Source organism: Myotis daubentonii, chromosome 3, assembly GCF_963259705.1.
Source record: "Myotis daubentonii chromosome 3, mMyoDau2.1, whole genome shotgun sequence".
NCBI classification, from domain to species: domain Eukaryota; kingdom Metazoa; phylum Chordata; class Mammalia; order Chiroptera; family Vespertilionidae; genus Myotis; species Myotis daubentonii.
The window spans coordinates 212,348,377-212,367,778 of NC_081842.1; the positions used below are offsets into that span (position 1 = coordinate 212,348,377).

Below are 19,402 nucleotides of genomic sequence, written 5' to 3' on the forward strand. Positions count from 1 at the left end.
CTCAGGGAAATTTACAGCCATTTATTTCAGTAATGCACTGAAGTTCCCAGGAGATTTTTTAACTCTTAAAACAAAGATAAATCTTCCTCTCTCGTTTTCAGTGCCAGGCTATTTTTACTCATTAATAGCAGGGAGCTGTCTGTTTCCCTTTAATCGGTACCAATGTCTCTTCCCGCCTGTGGGCATGCCTTCACCCAAAGGGAAACCAAAAATACTGAGAGGCTGGGGAAGATAGAGGAAAGTCATCAGGAGACCAAGAAATGCAACTGAGGATTGTACATTGTTCCATTCTTGTCCTAAACAGTGAACAAGAGACTCCAGAGAGAGAGGGAAGGGCCTTCATGTCACTTAGGCATGGATGCCACCAACTAATCCTAAGCATCCCCTACACTCCCAGGGGACATGTGTAATGTTCACTGGTGCTGCCACCCAGCATGAGGCAGAGGGTCACACCTGGCCTGCCCGCCTGTTGTTACAATAACAACACTGTAAGCTCAGGGCCATTGGGGGAGCACAGGGGCTGTCAGAGCCAGCAGGACCCTAACCCAGTTTCGGGAGGACCTGGTAAAAGCTTCCTGGGAGAAATGATGTATAAGTGGAGACCAGGCCTAGCAGTTTTAACAATGTACAGATGCTGCGTCAGAGCTGGACTTTGTACAATGAAGAAGTGAAGGTTGAACCATTACCACGGACCTTTTCCCGCCACCCACACCTGCCCCTCTCAAGCCTCTACCACCTCAGCCAATGCCACATCTTCCTACTGGCCACCAAGGGAAGACCCTACGGTCAACACCATCCAAGTCATGGCCACACTCATGCTTTTCAGACTGGACTCCCTGCTGTGCCCTTAGTTCTAGGGTCCAGTGCCAACCCGGAAGCCAGAGAGTCCTTGAATTTGTATGTCAGCAAAGTCACTCCTTTCAAAGCCTTCTCTCAGCTTCCCATTTCACCCAGAAGAAAAGCCAAATTCTGTCAACAGTCTACAAGGTCCTAAGTGACCTCCTTATCCTCCCTCTAATACCTCTCCAGCCTCGTGTCCTACTGCTTCCTGCCTGTTCACTGCCCATCTTGGGGTTCCTTGAATTATCCAGACGTGCTCCCATCTCGCGGTTGTTACACCTGCCACACCTGTCTGGAGCACCTCCTCAAAGGTCTGCATACCTCCGTCAAATCTTTCCCCAAATGTCACCTCTGAACTGAGGCTTTCCCCAGCCACTCCATTTGCAACTGGACCCAATCCCCTATTCTCCCCATCCCACTTCCCTGTTTTATTTAGTTTTCACACATAAAACAAATTCTTACAACATAACCACAATACATTATCCTGCCAGGCTGGAAAATATTCTCAACTCTAGAAAAGTATGAAGGACTATACCAGCCACGAAAAGAAATGAAGTGCTGGTCTATGCCACCACAAGGGCGGACCCTGAAACATTGTGCAGAATGAAATAAGCCATATACATATACTATATGATTCTATTGATAGAAATGTCCAGAATAGGTAAATATAGGGTATCCCTAAAAACTGTATGCACACTTTAACAGCTCACTGCTGACATTATTTTCACTCCTTTTTAGGTTTAACAGATTTGAAATAATGGGTGAAGCCAGACTAAGCTTTGAATAAAGAAAATATGTCCAGTAGACTTTTTTATGGAGACACATAAAAGATAAAGTTCACAGTACAAAACTGGCAACAGGCGATGAACTGAGGGCACACAAATGCCAAACGAAATGATTCCTGATGTTTGGGATTCCACTGCTTCACGTTATCAGCAGTGCTTGGACCAGAATGGTTATCAGTTTGAAAACAGACATGGACAAAAAAATGTATTCATTTCTGGAGATTCTTTTACATTTTGAAAATGAACTGTATATTAATAAATACTGACTTTATAATTGTTCAAAGTGTATATACGTTTTGGGGGGGACACCCTGTATGTGGAGACAAAAGGCAAACTAGTAGTTGCCTAATTAGGGCTGGGGTGAGTAGGGGAGTGATAGCTAAGTGTATGGGGTTTTGTGAGGTGATGGAAATGCTCCAAAATTGACAGTGATGGTTACACAAACCTGTGAAAATATACTAAAAACACTGAATTGCTCACTTTCAATGGGTGAATTGTGTGGTATATTCATTAAATCCCAATGAAGTGGGTTTTTTTTTTCATCTTTATTGTTGAAAGTATTACATATGCCCCTTTCTTTCCTCCATTGACCTCTTCTAGCCCACCTCCACCTTACCGCCCCAGGCCTTCACCACCCTACTGCCTGTGTCCATAGTTTATGCATACATGCATGCAAGTTCTTTGGCTGATCTCTTTTCACCCACCCACCTTCTCCCACTTTCCCTCTGAGATTCCACAGTCTGTTCCATGCTTCTGTCTCTGGATCTTTTTCGTTCATCAGTTTATTTTGTTCATTAGTGAGATCATGTGATACTTGTCTTTCTCTGACTGGCTTATTTCACTTAGCATGATACGCTCCAGATCTCTCCATGCTATCTCAAAGGGTAAGAGATCCTTCCTTTTTACTGCTGCATAGTATTCTATGGTGTAAATGTACCACAGCTTTTTTATCCACTCATCTACTGATGAGCACTTGGGCTGTGTCCAGATCTTAGCTATTATAAGTTGAAGGCATATGAACATGGGGTGCATACATTCTTTCTGATTGATGTTTTTGTCTCAGGATATATTCCTAGAATTGAGATCACTGGGTCAAGTGGCAGTTCCATATTTCATTTTTTGAGTAAATGCCATACTGTTTTCCATAATGGCTGCACCAGTCTGCATTCCCACCAGCAGTATACTAGGGTTCCCTTTTCTCCAGCACTTGTCATTTTTTTGGTTTGTTGATGGTAACCATTCTGACAGGTGTGAGGTGATACTTCATTGTTGTTTTAATTTGCATCTCTCTGATGATCAGTGACTTCGAGTACTTTTTCATATGTCTCTTGGCCTTCTGTGTATCCCCTTTGGAGAAGTGTCTATTTAGGTCCTTTGCCCATTTTTCAGTTGGATTGTTTGTCTTCCTTTTGTTAAGTTGTATGAGTTCCTTATGTATTTTGAATATTAACCCTTTATCAGATGTATCATTGCCAAATATGTTCTCCCATACAGTGGGCTCCCTTTTCATTTTGTTGATTGGATTCTTTTTCTGTGCAGAAGCTTTTTATTTTGATGTAGTCCCATTTGTTTATTTTCTCCTTAGTGTCCTTTGCCCATGAAGTGGTTTTTTAAAAATAGAATATATTACCCACAATTTATAGCTGATCACTTTGCCAAATTTGCTTCAGAGCTCTCTTTTTTAATAAGAGAAAACATCAGTGAAGTTGGAGTCTCCTTCGTACCCTCTCCCCAAATTTTGTTGCATTAAAGAAACTTACCATTAAAGTTTTAATTGCAGTTTTAGCATTTAAAGTCCTAAGTCTCTTCACACACACCACTACCACCACCACTATTCACTTTGAAATTTCAGTCCCCGTTTACATGGATTCGCCCTGAGGGCCTTCTCCAGTTTCAGCTATGTTTGAGTGACAAGAAATACTGGAGGTGGTGCATGCGGAGGGTGTGGCATGGATCTGGGAAGCAAGAACACACCGGAAGATTGGCTACTGCCATTCCAGATGTTATTCCCCTGGGCTGTCCACCTGGCTTGCCCACCAACCTCACAAGTTAGATCCATAGTCTTTGAGCAACTACAATGTGCTAACTCAGTGGTCGGCAAACCGCGGCTCGCGAGCCACATGGGGCTTTTTGGCCCCTTGAGTGTGGTTCTTCCACAAAATACCACGTGCAGGCGCACACGTACAGTGCAATTGAAACTTCATGGCCCATGCGCAGAAGTCGGTTTTCGGCCTGGGCAAGTCTTATTTTGAAGAAGTGGCGTTAGAAGTGGGGGGGTGTCGGTCGGTTGGTCAGGTGACAGGAGGAGACGCGGCGCAGGCGGGCCGGGAGATACGCAGAGCTGGGGAGGCGCAGGATTCATACAGGAGTTGAGTGAGCCAGTCAGCAGTCTCATGTGCAGTGGTTAGTGCTAGTCGCCTCCTCAAATCACGCACGGATGACAAAAGTACCTACTCGAAGCATAAAGTTACCTGTATTTTTCCAACCAGCTGCAAATCCTACAGGTATTTTTGTCATCAATTTAAGAATTGTAATTCCTTTGTGTTGGTGGCTTTATTATTATAAAATGAAACATTTTTTTAGGTGCCCTGTTTGAGATGGCTACAAAGAAGAAGCAAAGAAAAACACAAGACGAAAACCATGAATTTAAAGTTCAATTTAAAGTTGAATGTACCTACCTATATAGTTTAAGTTTAAAAAATTTGGCTCTCAAAAGAAATTTCAATCGTTGTACTGTTGATATTTGGCTCTGCTGACTAATGAGTTTGCTGACCACTGTGCTAACCAATATTCTAAGCACTGCCCTGGCTGGTTTGGATCAGTGGATAGAGCATCGGCCTGCGGACTGAAGGGTCCCAGGTTCGATTCCAATCAAGGGCACAGCCTGGATTTCGGGCTCAATCCCCAGTGGGGGATGTGCAGGAGGCAGCTGATCAATGATTCTCTTTCATCAGTGATGTTTCTATCTCTCCCTCTCCCTTCTTCTCTAAAATCAATAAAAATATATTTTAAAAAAAAAGAAAAGAAAAAGAAGGTTTGCTAAAACAAATAAAAATAAAAATAAATATTCTAAGCACTAAACTAGAAAAGTAAAACAGTACAGCCTTAAAAACACAGCCAAAAGTGAGAAAGAAAACAACATTCTTAGCCTAATGTCTGACCTACGCTGGGCAGACTGGGATCGAGGTCTGCTGCTCACTCTAATGATGGGATACCACCAGCTCAGGCCGCACAGGGTCCTCGTGACAGAGGCCCCAGGGCCCCATTGGCATCCAAGGAGGAGACGTGACTCAGCGCCCCTGCATGTGATGCTGTGAGTCAGGGAGAGCAGGTCACCTGGGCTGTGCTCAGCCACAGTTGTCTTCCTTCCCTCAGGGTCAGACCACAGCAAAACTCAAAGCACAGAGAGGGTGCCTAAGGGGCTCTGCCAGGTGGAGCTGGGAGAGCAGCCCCAAATAGACCCTGCCAGGGAAGCAGGCACAGAGTGCCACCATGCTGGTAGAAACGTGGTCCCAGAAGATATGACCAATGACTTCTAACTGGAAACAGAAATAGCACCTCCATCTCCCTCCATCAGCCCATGCATTCATTCAAAAGCTCATGGAGTGCCATGGAAGGGGCAGGAGATAAATAAATGAAGGGCCCCAAATCTCATGCATACACATTTTTTTCTGTGTACCCAAAGGACCTCGACTTTCCTGGAAGAATACAAGAGGAGGGAAGCTGATGATCCACAAGGATGAGACAGAGCCAAATTGCAAAACCATGGATTTCCCCTAAAACACTATTTTAAAAAGTCAGAGAAAGCCAGGTCCCATGGGTGAGCCTCTAAACCCCTCCTCTCCAACTTTCTCTTCAACATCAGGTTCAGATCCAAGCAACTTACTACATACACCAGTATGTGTGCCAGACCTTGCACAGTACACCATGGAAATAAGAGAAATGCGGGAAAGCCCATCCTGGTCTCCAGTGGCTCATGACCTGATCAGAGACTCCAATAAAACTGCAAATAATGATGGTGCAGGACAGAAGCAGGAGGAAGGGATTATGAGGACGATAACAGATAGGTTCCCAGGTTTCTGGATTTCACAGAGCAGGGAGATGTGAAAGAACTTGGAGATGCTCATGGAGTCAGGAGCCAGCAGACTGCAGGCCACAGTCAGATATGGCCCACTGCCTCTTTTTATAAATAAAGTTTTATTGGAACAGCCACTCAATCATTTCTATATTAACTATGGCCGCTTTCTTCCTACATGAGCAGAGCTGAGTAGCTGACACAGACATCATTTGTCCCGCCAAGCCTAAAGTATTTACTATCAGATCTTTATAGAAAAAGTTTGCCAAACCCCTGCATTAGAAAATTCAACACTGAAAAGATACCTATTCTACTCAAACTGACCATGATCACTCAAATCCCAATCAGCCCAGGCCGGTGTGGCTCAGTTGATTGAACATCGTCCCATGCACTGAGAGGTCATCATTCAATTCCTAGTCAGGGCGCACGCCCAGGTTGCAGGCTGGATCCCCAGTAGGGGTGTGCGGGAGGCAATCAATTGATGTTTCTCTCCCTCTCCCTTCCTCTGTTTCTAAATACCCCAATCAAACTGCATCATGATTTTATTTTGAAAATGATAAACTGATTATAAAATGTATTATGAAAAGCCATCACCGTTTTACACAAAAAGCTGTGGTTCAGAGACATTTAAAACAGTAGCAATGGGGGAAAATAACTTGTCTAAAGTCACATAATCAACAAATAACAGAGCATGGCTGAACTCAGATCTGACAGCAAACCCTTGCCTGAATGTCTATGCCAGGGGTCCGCTAACTACGCCCGCGGGCCACATGCAAATACAAATATTGTATTTCTTCCCGTTTTGTTTTTTTACTTCAAAATAAGATATGTGCAGCGTGCATAGGAATTTGTTCATAGTTTTTTTTAAAAAAACTATAGTCCGGCCCTCCAACGGTCTGAGGGACAGTGAACTGGCCCCCTGTTTAAAAAGTTTGAGGACCCCTGGGCTATGCTCTTATGCTTTTGTGGGATGATGAAGAAGGGACCTCCGGGGGCCCAACCCCAGCCCCAACATCAGGCAAACAGTTGTCTTCACCAGTCCCATCTCCCCCTTTTGCAGAGCGGCACCATGCCTTACAGATTTTGAGGACATAACTTTCTACTCAAAATGCTTTTGCCAGGGCCTCCAGGGGGTGGATGTCATGGGATGGGTTTTAAGGTGAGTTTTCTAAAACAGCAGAGGATTTATGATCACCCTTGAGAGAAGTGACATTCTGAAAGCAGAATCCCAACACCTCCGAGTCTGCCAGGAAGGATTATGACCTCATCTCCTTATGGAAGAGCCGGGACATGGGTGGGAGTTCATGCTTATTTAAAAGGGGGCAGTTCAAATGCCCACTTTTGGGGGTAGCATCAGGGCCGGTCCCGGTCAGCCTCCCCAACTTGCAGGGGTGAGTGAGGCTAATGACCACCATGTAGGCTTACATGAAGGCTTCATGCACCACGTTTGAAAAGAATTTCCTAAAGCCAGCCCAGGAATCAGGGTTAGAGCTGCCTCTGGTCTCCCCGCCATGTCTCCACCCCACAATTTCCATCCCCCTTTATTCTCACAGGTTTTAGCTCAAACTGAATCTTTCAGTAGACTGACAGGATTCCCCTCCCTCATAAATGCTTAATTAGGCCCCTACATCTTCAAGCCAGGATTTCATCATGGGGAGCCAAGAAAGACATTTTATCCTGAATAAGCCCAAGAACTGAATATTGATTCGTGAGTCTCTGAAGAACATGTGGGCGTAGGAACTGGTGGGCGGTAAAGCAGGTGCAAAACCACTACGGGAGGTGGGGTCTGAGATAAAACAGATCCAGGCAGCCCTAGCCCGTTTGGCTCAGTGGGATAGAGCATCAGTCTGTGGACTGAAGGGTCCTAGTTCGATTCCGGTCAAGGGCACATGCCCAGGTTGCAGGCTTGATCCCTAGTAGGGAGTGTGCAGGAGGCAGCCAATCAATGATTCTCTCCCATCATTGTTGTTTCTATCTCTTTCTCTCTCCTCCCTTGCTCTCTGAAATCAATAAAAATATATTTAAAAACAAAAACACAGATCCAAGCAGTTTCTTCCTCATTCGCAACCTTCCCACCCTCCAAGCCTAGACTCCGCTCCCCTCATAACTCCCCTCATTACTGGAAAGAGAGGGAGAGCCCCCCACACACACACACTCCTCCTCCTCCTCCTCCTGCCCCTGAAAGAAGCATGCAGCCTTTTGTAGCTTTACAGACACTTCTACTGTCAGGCATCCCAGGAGGGGAAAGACCCGAAGTGTCACTGACTGAAATGACCCCCATGTTGCCCAGACTGCAAGGGAGCTTGCAGACACATTCTTTGTTGTAGCTGAAGAACCAGTGCAATTACATGGCATGTCGACCAATCCCACACCTGAAGGCAGGTACTAGGATTCTCGGTCACGCTGTGTTTGCCTAAGAAATGGGCACACCTAAGCCCCAACCAAGTGCCCATCCTTCTGCAGAGGGGTCTCACAGCGCCTACCTCCTGTGCTGTAGATCTCACCTGACTACAGCTCACGAGGCCCAGAAGAGCAAAGTCTCGGCTTTACCCACTTTGCAAAAGAAGGCAGTCCACGCAGGGGCCTTGTCCTTCCTCTCTTTGGTCTTAAAAACCACGGGTGTGCTTTCTGTTCTCGTCCAGCTCGCAGGAATGCTTAGCAGCTCGGTCGTTATGCTATTTGGGGCGAGCACAGGGCCCATAACCACAGATTTCTGCAAACACAACTCCTGCGGCTCAACAGCCTAGCTCACGCCTGTTTCACCACTTGAGAAGTTTATGACGCTTGGAAGTGAAGTGCAGGCCTCACATGATAATAAAGCAAAGCGTTCCTGTGCCACCCAGGGCTCGTTTATCTGGGATCAACTCTTTACCCGGGAAACTGTGAACTCTCCGCCGGCTGCCTTCTGGCCTCAACATGGCTCCAAGTGTCTATTCCCAAGTGCCAGTGGCTACAGAGGGACTTTTGTTTAAATCGGGGACAACCAGGGCGGTAGCACCTGACGAACTAGAGTTTTAATGAACACTTGGTCCTCAGGGGAATGAGCTACTTCAGCTGGAGCTGTCCCAGCCAACGAGTCGTCCAGGCCAAAGAGCTACTCTTGGGCCTACAGTGAGAGGCTTTGTGCAAGAAATCCTTTGACTTTCTCATGATCTTTCTCGTTACCCTCCAAGGCAACTGGCGGGTCCTTCGTGCCGGAGCAGGCACGAGAGCCCGTCTAGGCTACATACAACATGTAGCTGGGACCTCCACTGCGCTGGCAGGCCGGCCTTCTGAACCACCCACATCACAGGCTCCCTGCTGGGCCTGAAAATATCCTATGTCTTCATAGAAAACACTGTCCAGGAATTGTTTCAGGAAGGAAAAAAATTGACTAGCTGCTAAAATGTGGCTGGAGCTTTCTTTGATGTAAATTATTCCATTTCTGCAGGCCTGCTGAGAGCAAAGGGTCTTTGCCCAGTCTTCCATTTCTACTCTAATCCGGAGTATGAATTTATGGATGGCGTCACTTTCCTCAGACACGGTGAATCTCCTGGGGATCAGCCAGAGTTCAGGACGAGCATACGCTCTTGTTCTCTGCGGACTGTACCATTTTATAATCTCACCCAGCTCGGGCACCAGGCTAACTACCGAAGTCAAAAAATGTTACAATTTCACTTACTCCCCACCCCATTCAGAAACTTCTCACTGGGAGACTGAGCTTCCGCCACAATCCAACCTCAAGGTCACCAGACAAATTCAACCTCGAGTTTCCCAGAAAACATTTTGAGACTGAGGACAGCGATAGTTGGTTTGCTGGTGGAAGGGCTGGTGGACAAGGAGGTAAATAACATCAATGGCTCCGGGGACTGGTTTTCTTTATTTATTTTTTAATATCTTTTTATTGATTTCAGAGAGGAAGGGAGAGAGAGACAGACACATCAATGATGAGAGAGAATCACTGATCAACTGCCTCCCACACGCCCCACGCTGGGATCGAGCCCACAAACGGGCATGTGCCCTGATTGGGAATCAACCCTTGACCTCCTGGTTCATAGGTCAAAGCTCAACCACTGAGCCACGCTGGCTGGGCATCTTTAGAATCTCTACCAGGAGAGGAGGGCTTGGACTGAGGGGGCAGGTACACAGGTGGTGCCAGTCTATGTCATTCCAGGACCCCCTCCCGCCCCCCACACACAGATACATACCCCAGGAGGCCCTGTCCTAAGTCCTGCCACTCCCCTGCCGCGTCTGGGCCCAGAGCCCTGGTCAGGGGTCTTCTCTGCCAGCCCGCACTATTTGACAATAAATATGGGTCCTAGACTCCACCCTGCCACACTCCTGGCACAACTTGCAGGGGGCTTCCCCAGGAGTCACTCAATCTCATTGCACAGGGACATTACAAATTTGTCCCAAATCCTGGTGGGAAAACCACAAAGCACATTTCTCGCCTTCAGCAGAACTCTGGGCCCGGATGAGGTGCCTCATGGTCCTAGAAATTCCATTTCATGGCGGAGGTGACCTCTGGGGGGGGCGGGGGGAGTGCCAACTGTAAAATCACTTTGCATCAAGATTCCAGCCACTAACTGAGGAAGGGACGTGACTTCAAGAGAGGTGGAAACAAACCACCTCCATAGGCTACTTCTTCCCTCCGGGTTAACGGAGCCAGCGAGCCACAGGTGACCTAAGGGCCAGGGTGCTTCACTTTTCCATGGTCTTCACACAGCTGGTGCGTCTTCATTTCCGAAGGTCACGGGAAGCATGACATAATCTCTTGGTCCTTTTGCCCACTGTGCCTAGGAATGAAAACGTCCTCCAGGAACGCATCTGGCTCCCCCCGTGGGTAGGTCACCCATGGCTGCAGAGGAGGCGGATTCTGCACTGATGCCCAGTTCGGGGCCTGCCCCACACTGGTTTCGGCGACCTCCAATGGGCACAGAGTGAGTTCCTGAAATACAACAGGGTGAATTGTCTGGTCGAGTCCCTGAAGCAAAGGGGACAAGGAGGCACAGGCTCAAGGTCTGTTACTGGCAGTCAGAGTGGAAGATGCTAAGGGTCAAAAGGAGCAGGACCTGGGACCTGTCACACGTGTAAAAACCAAGGGCAAAGTCAGGAATGGGCCAAAGCAAAGCCAAGACAGGGAAGAGGTGGGCCATGGAAAGTGGGCTGGTCCTGTTAGCAGGAGCTAAGCCCCACCTGTGCCCCACGGGCTTCAGAAGTCCCTTCCTGGCACAAGTCAGGACTTATGCCTTGGCATCTTCCACCTCCAGCCCTCTGAGGTGCAGCCTACCGCAGTGGGTTGTAAATTTCTCTCTCTAGCCTTGAGTTTCTTCGGTATATTTCTTTTCCAAGGGATACAGTGGACTAGAAAATAACACAAAAGATTCAGACTATAATGGGCATCTTTATAAATACACTAGAGGCCCAGTGCACAAATTCATGCACAGGTGGGGACCAGCCGGCCTGGCCCCAATCAGGGCAGATCAGGGCCGGGCCTGTCAGGAGGAGGAGACAGCGGAAGGTTGGCCAGCCGGGCATTTGGGGTAGTGGGGGCCCATTGGGGGTGGAGCCAGCGAGGGGACGGGCCTAGGGAGGTTGGCCAGCCAGCCCCATCCCCAGATCAGGCCATTAGCTGGCCGTAGTAGGCATCATAGGGACCAGTTGTTCTGGTCCTTATGGTGTTCCAGTCGCTGGCTTCTTATATATATAGATAGCTGAGCTCTTCTGCTCTTGGAGAATGAAATCTGGCATCATTGATGCCCCACCTGGTACCCTGAGAATTGGGGCCCAGCTCACCTGGCCCATCTGGACCCTGTTCCAAACCAAATATTCGCTTCCTCCACTGACTATCTTTTGACCTTAAACTACTGCCTCCAAGAGCAGATGTTTTGTTTAAACACATTTGAATTTTACGTATTCAGCTGCCCCTTATTAAGGCTGCCCATCTGCTGTATCAGGCCAGTGAGGACATGTTGAGAATGGGTGCAGGTGCTGTTAATAATTATACCAGGAAGAGAGACATGAACTGGGCCCGTCCCAGGTAAGCTGGGTCCAGTGAGGACCTTCTTTGCACACCTTCTGTGATTGGTGGATAGAAATTCTCATAGATCTGCTGATTCCTGGTATTGGGGGTTGAGAAGAGAACAAACGTTGCATTCGGAGTGCTTTGGAACCACAATGATTAGCCAGGGGGTCAGGGGAAGTAGCAACTTTTTACTGGTGCAAAGGACATGACCACAAGGAATGTTTTCTCTCTGCTTTCTGCCACGTGAAGACCCGTGAGAAGACACCAGATCTGCTGGCACCCTGATCTCAGACTTCTCAGCCCTCAGGACTGTGAGAGAAGTCAATGTTGTTTATTGTCTAAGCCACCCAGCCTATGGTATTCTGTTATAGCAGCCTGGACCAAGAGAGGCAGCAAATGTTTACATATAATGCATTCTGTGCCAGGTTCTGTGATAAACACTTTACTCATTTTAACACATCGTCAGACTCAGCACAACCCTATGAAGTAGGTAAACCATTATCCTCATTTTATAGACAAGGAAACCATGGCACAGAGAGGTTAAGATACTTGCCCAAGATCACACAGCTAGTGAACAGCAGAATTGGGATTTGAACCCAAGCATTTGAGTTCATGCCTCTGACAAGCAGGTCTCTGGAGAAATAAGTCAATGAGAGACCAGCCGCTGCTCCTGATGTAAGACCTGTGATGACCATGTGGCTCACAAGCCAGGCCTTCTGCACATGCAACCTGTCGCCACTGCTTTTCCCTCAAGCATCATTGGTGGGAACTTCTGAGGTCAAGGTATGGTCCAAGGATATTGCTGGGAGTACCTGCATCCTAGGAAGATGGTCAGGATGCTGAGAAAGCCCTACCTTTGGACTGAGTTTGAGCAGGGAGCAGATGCTGGAGGAAGGCAATGAGCGCAGTGCCCACCACTTGGTCCACTGTGCACAAGAAGTAGACCTGGACCCTTTAAGAGCCTGGAGATAAGAGGAATCCATCTGAGCAGCCCACGACACTACTGGACTAAACTGCTTTCCCCACTGCCCTGGATTCCTCAAGCTAACCCAAGGCCTCTGAAGAGTCAGATTGAGAAAGAGAATGAAAGTAACCACATTGTGCTTTGCCAGATTCCACGAACACCTTTTATCCTAACAGCTTCCCATCTGTAAAAGGATGAATGATTTGGTTTAAAACGAACCTGTTAGCATCTTACTGATGAAACCGGCAATGTCACCAGCAACCTATGAAGTTTGGAGGATGGGAAGACAACTAGGACAAGACAGTCCCTGACCTCAGGAAACTCAACTCAACACAACACATTATGAATAATGTCGGGAAAGCACAGGGGACATGGGTCTCCTGGAGGAGGGACGCTGTCTTCAGTATCTCTGGTTACTGAAGGTCCCACCTTCGTTCTGCAACATTTGCTGGCATAGATGTTCAACAGTCATTTCTGTGGATGAATTCCTGGAGGAGCTGGGAAAATTGACAAGGTCTGGACAGAAGAACAGGAATAAGTAGAGCCTTTGAATCCAGATGGCATGAATTTGAAGCCTGGCTCAACCACTAACTAGTTAAGAGAACTATTTCCTTTCATGGGCCTCAGTGTTCTCATCTATAAAATGGGGATGATTTTATTTGCCTTATGAGGATGTGACAAGGATGAAATTAGGTAACATGGGAGCACTTACATAATGGCCATCCCAGAGTAAGTGTCAGCTATGGTTGGACTCAACTGCCTAAGGTCAAGAAAATAGTACCTTGTTAGGCTGTCCAAACATTCTGTCCCCACTGGAGAAACTGCCAGGCAAGAAACAGTTCCGAGAAGGACATCGCTTGGTTATCTAAAAGGAAACCTTAAAACCACGTTCCCGTTCCCACACGTGGAAAGACAGGACATGGGGGCTCTTTCCTTTGCTCATCTTCTTCCGTTAAAATTTTGCAGAAGCATCCAGTGTGCTCAGCTCACAGCAGAGGCCATAAATCTTAGTTCTCTCCCTGCTTGGTTATAAATAAGGCAAGTGGCTTCCAAATTCATACAGGCTATATATTCAGATGGATCCCCGTGTTGTTCAAATGGCAGGAAAAGGGATTCGGCTGGCAGCCTTCAGAAGGAACAAGGGAATAAAGTCAAAAGATGACCAGACCGTGGCTCCAGGGATCAACCTGATTTATGAGACAGACCGACAGACAGGCGTGGCTTACGTATGTCTGAGTTTGTACCTGGTATGGAGCGGGGACTGGTCCATAACTGGTGGAGGCTTCTCAGCTGCAAGCTGGGAGCAGAGCTGAACAGCAGCAGTTCAGGTGCGTCAGCCTTGTCACCTGGCTGTCCTCTCTCTCTGTCCCCTCTCGCCCCTGAGCTGGGCATGGATTCATGCAGGGTCAGCAGGACATACTAAACAGGATGACTCTTGTCATTCTGGTCAGACAAAGCAACCTTACAGAAATGCTTCCCACTCAAATGGGACAGGTTGGAAATCAATTAGGATGACAGGGGGCAGCTTAGCAAGTCACAGCAAGAGATAAAGTCCCCAGAGCCCTGGTCACAAGCTGGAGCCCCCCAACCACCAGATTGTCAGGACGGGGGTGAGTCAAGAGCCCTCAGCAGAGACCCAGCCAAACGCCGGGTCAGAGGGGCACCCTGCTCCTACATTCTGGGGGCCAAGGAGGAGATGAGCAAGGACATATACATGTCCAGCTACATGGAGACAAACAGGACTGAAGCTTGAGTTTATACTGCCCATCTCCCTGGAGTTCCTCCCAACATCCTCAGAAAGTTGTCAGAAACCAGAGCTGACACTGGATTCTTCTGTGAAGTCAGCAGTGGGAATGTGGCCCTAAGCCCCCACCTGAAGGAGGTCAGGCAGGAAGACTGGAGAAGGTGGCCTCCATCCATCACGCTTGCCCGGCCAGGCTGGCATCTCACCCACCATTTTAAGCAACAGCCAGAGCCAAAGGAAAGGGGAAGAAATTCAGTCGAGGGGCCAGAAAAAGAAGAGATTCACTTCATAGGACTAATTATTCCGAAGTGGGGTGGACCCACCTGGCACCATATGCAGTTGTTACGATGTTAGTGACTATGTGTCCGAAGCTGTACTTCACACCCTGTGGCTATTTTTCAGTACAGGCTTTGAGGTTAGCTGACTGAAGTTTAACATATAAACTGCTGCCAACATCTAAACTTCACTCATTAAATAGGAAATGAACCATTTATCTGCAGGATGAGGAGGGAGACATGAATTTGCCCAGCTCAGAGCTATAGATCTGGGCACGCAGTGGGAACTCTATTCTTCTAGGGGAGGTGGGAGACGCTGGGCACGAGTCTTTCCAGAGGCAGGTCAAGACCTCTCTGCAGAGCAGTGTAGCTGCCTGCGGGCAAGGAGGTCTGCAGCCACACTTGACTCCGGCTTGTCCGGAAGGTGGGGAGTCTTCCCTTCTGTGTGTCTGTGACTATGTGACCTTCAGGGTCCCGGCTGCCTCTACTCCTGCAAGAGGAGGGCGCAGGCAGTTTTCTGGGACCGAGGTTTCTACTTCTCTGAAGTTACCGTGGGAAGGCAGATTGGATTTCTGAAGTGCCTCTGTGCTGTCCCCCTTGGCTTTATTCTCTATACCTTTGGAGGCACCTAGGCCTAAATCAGGCTGTGAAATCCTGTCTCCTTTTATCAAATAAAAAAGTTTTTTTTATGTCAAGAGAGCGATGCAACATGGAATAATAATGACCAGCTGTCTCGAGGGAGAGCACGCTCCTGGAGAAATGAAAAGAGGAATAATTCACTGCTAAGTCCAAGGGTCTCCCTCAGTCAGGAGGTGGAAGGTGTGGACAGCAGACATGACTACGTCTCCAGCCAGCCGCCTGCAGTCTGGTTGTACCACATGAGGTCTCCAATGCAGGCGGAAATGATGCCACGAGCCCAGGGGCTTAGAGCTGTGTTACTCACATCTGCTCCCAACTGGAGGCAGCTGTCACATGTGTTCACTGAGCACCTATTTAATTTTCTAAAACCCCAATTGATTTCCACAGGCAAGGGAAGCATTCGGGTTGCCTGCATACCCACGATCATGCAGCTGGGAAGAGCCAAAGGAGATGTGAGCCCTGGTCAGGTGCCCATGACTGTGCCTTCGGCCTCCAAAGTCTGTGGTCTCTGGTGATGACTGGGGTTAATCCTTTGTATCTGTAAGTATCTCATGTCTAGGAGAAGTTGATTCCTGAGAGATGGAGCATGCTAGGTGAGGGATGAACATAAAAGGGCACATTGAATTTAGGGGGGCAGGAGTAGACCCCGGGCAGCAGGGTGGCATTGGGTATGGCTGAGGCCATGGAGAAAGTATAGAGTTCTTTCTCACTCAGTCCTAGTTTGGCTGTTTGCTAGCTGTGTAAACTTGATAAAGCCCAAATCCCTAGAATAGGGATTGCAAACTATAGCCCTGAGGCCAGGTCTGGCCCACCACTTGCTTTTGTACATAAAGTTTTATTGGTACATAGCCATGTCTAGTCACATATATTTTGTCTGTGGCTGCTTGTGTGCTACAATGGTATAGCTAAGTAGCTGTGACCCGAAAAGATGAAAATATTTACTATCTTGCTCTTTGCAGAAAAAAGAATGCTGAGCACTGTCCTAGACCAATGTGCATGGCACAGAATCGGGGGAGGCAGGATTTGTGTGGGACAGTGTAAAAGGGTGCAAGTCTGAGAATTTGGCTCTGACTCCTTCCTTGCTGACACCTTCAATACTACGCGGTGCCTTACTTTTCTCATATCTCCCACCCCCAACACATACACACACACATTAGGCATTGCTTTCAGAAGCATTTAGAGTACATCTGGAAGCATTAATAAACACGGAACACTAAAAGCAGTGCTGGTCAGGTGCCAGGCTGTTCTAAGCTTCCCATGCATTAACTTATTTAATCCTTGCAATGACCCAATGGAGTGTTGCTTAGTTACCCCCTTTTACAGATGACGAAACTGAAGCACAGAGATGCTAAGTAACTTGTCTGAGGTCACACAGCCTGTAACAGAGCCCTCATTCACCCACTCGCTGTGCAGACACATCCTGCCCTGAGAAACCAGCTCATGTTTGTCCGCCCCGTGGCACTGGGCTCCTCTCAGCTCACAGAAGCTGAGGCTCAGATGGACCAGGCAGCCTGGAGTCCAGTCATTTTGTTTTGCATTTGGAGACAGATTCCCAAGGCAAAGGGGTCAGGTCTGTAGCCACCAAATGAAGGCATTAACACCGACTCAATATAGTCTCCTTCCCTTCTGCCAGGACTCACAGCCATAACATACATTTAACCCTCTAACACCCAGGAAACCACAGGAGAAACATGTGGTCCTTTCCCCAACCACAGGAGCAAACTCCGAGGAAACAGGGAACCAGACCCCCCATTTCCTGTGTGATTCCAGCATAACCATAACCACATCAGGCCTCAGTCCGCAGGCTCCACCACAGTGACCGTCGGCACCAAACCACTCACCCTCAACTCGTCTTCTCTATGACCAAACGCAAGATGGCTGGCACAGGGCAAGGCCGAGCCCACCCCAAGCTCCCTCCAGGACAGAAACACGAGCCTCTTATAAGGCAGACTCGTGAGCAAAGACTAGTGAGGAGTCCCCACAGCAGAGCCGAGGCCAGGAGAGGCTGCTCAGGGCGATGCCACCATGAGCACCTCGGTGACGCCATGGTGCCTGGAGAGGCCTGGCTGAGGTGCCACCTCCCGCAGCGCTGGGGCAGCCGGACGAAAGACAGCAGGTCTAGGATTGGCACCTACCCCCAAAGAGTGGCCACACCATGAGATCCCTCCTCATCCTCTGGGTAGCCACAGAGGAAAGAGACAACAAGAGACAAACGGGGGCCCTCATTACCCTGCCCAGTGGCACATCTGGCCTCATGATGTGTCCTAAACGCTTTACAGTAAATATGCCGGCCAATCACGGCACTGATGCCCCTCACATTCCAAACTACAGATGAGAGACGGAGTAGACACAGAGGCGCAAGTCTCTGCCACCCGTGGGACACGCTCCTACCTGCTTCCATCAGCTGGCACTGCTGGCCGAAGACGTGGGAGAAGGTGACGGGGCCTGCGGCAGGGCTGGCCGTCTCCAGCGTGGACTCCATGGCTCCCCTGGGGTCTTTGGTATTGGTCCCGGGGCAGCGTCCAGACCCTCCCGAGTGTCCAAGTGCAGGATGACGTCACTGGCTGGGGAACTGTAGCTCTGACACTACTTGTCACTTCCAAGAAAATGTCCCCGCCCCCAAAGTTTATAACCTCTCCTCCTCTTGTCACCCGCTCCTTGCCGGTTTTTCTCAAACACCAACCAAGTGAAAAATGGAATGCTACAGGGTTCGGCAGATCTTGCTCAGCTCCAGGAGTTTGATGCAAAAGGAAAACCTAAGTTTTACCAACAAGAGTTGTTTCCTCTTGTCTGGGGGGAGTGACGGAGGCCTGGTCCCCCACTCAGTCTTCCCGGGGGGTCACCTGGAAGGCGCAGGGTCCTTGATGCTGCTCAGCCCTGCTGCCCGCTGAGAGCGCTGGGTCCCGCGCCGGCTGCAGGAAAGCACTGCCGGCTCCTCCACGGCTGCTTCCAGGGAGGAGGGCAGGGGGCAAGGCTGCCGGGCTCCCCAGGGAGCTGGCCTCGCAGGCGGGGAGCTCAGGCTGCTGGGCAGCTCCAGCCCTGGTCTTCCTCCTTCCGGAGCCCTAGCACCGCTGTCCAGGGTCCGTGCGCCCCAGGGCAGCCAGATGCAGGCGGCGAGCACAGGGGGGACACTCTGCAGCTCCAGACCGAGGTGTCCGCGGTTCATCCTTCACTCTGGATGCCTTTCTCTCCCCGCGACTCCTTCCTCCCTCCTCGCCGGGCTGTGGGGAGGGGAAGGAGACATGGTTATGAGCCCCTGCTGGGACCTACTGCCTGGGGGGGGGGGCACCCCACACAGCCACCCCTTTTCCGTGATCCAAAAGGGCCCTTCCTTGGAGAGGCTCTGGACGCAGAGGGAAGTGCTAACTCAGCTCAGCAGGCTCCCGGCTGCTGTAACCTCTTCATGCCCGCAACCCAGGAGGTGCCAGACAGGAGAGGAGCATGCCAGCCACACATCAAAGATCAAGGAGAGAAGAGATGCCAAGTGCCATGCCTCCCCCGTGGCACTCTAGTGACCAGAGATGGTCTGGGGGCTCATCTCCAATGCAGACCCACTCTGCAGAGAGCAGTCCGTCCCTGCTCCCACTGAAGGGGCAGCTCCTCTGGAAGGAGGGAGAGGTGCGGGGGGAGGGAGGGAACTTTCACATGATCACAACAGCTGTTTCGGTGGGCGCTGCGTCTTTATTTTGCTAACCCATCTGCTGATCACAAAGGTGCTAACTTTAGAGCCGCGCAGCATCAGATGCAGCCAGCGTTTCGCATACTTTCATTGGGGGTGTAGCTGCCATGTTGGCAGGAGGCGGGCAGCACCGTACCCACCAGGAGAGAAAGAATGCCACCCAGCACAGCTGCAGCAACCGAAGTACCCACGTCTGTGTCCCCAGGAGGGCTTTGGTTGGTTTCTATACATAAGATACCGAAGGTAAAGTTCCAGCTGATGTGCGGGCCAGGAAGACTCTCAAACACAAGCTTTTGCCATTTGAACTCTTTGCCAGCAAGACGTTCAGCTCAGTGACGTTTGCTGGGCTACCTGGGGTGGTGAAGGCGAGGCAGAGGAAGTCTTGAAATACTTCCAA

General features: G+C 49.2%; 1 protein-coding gene across 1 annotated transcript in view; it reads right to left on the reverse strand.

The window, feature by feature from the left end:
- KAZN (kazrin, periplakin interacting protein) overlaps window positions 1–18,526 on the reverse strand; it is a 789,048-nt gene extending 770,522 nt beyond the window's left edge. Inside the window, exon 1 of the mRNA XM_059691208.1 lies at window positions 17,718–18,526. Within this exon, the coding sequence (XP_059547191.1) occupies window positions 17,718–17,808 (91 nt within the window). The 5' untranslated portion in view covers window positions 17,809–18,526. The remainder of the gene's footprint in view (window positions 1–17,717) is intronic.
- Between the last annotated feature and the right edge of the window lie 876 nt (window positions 18,527–19,402).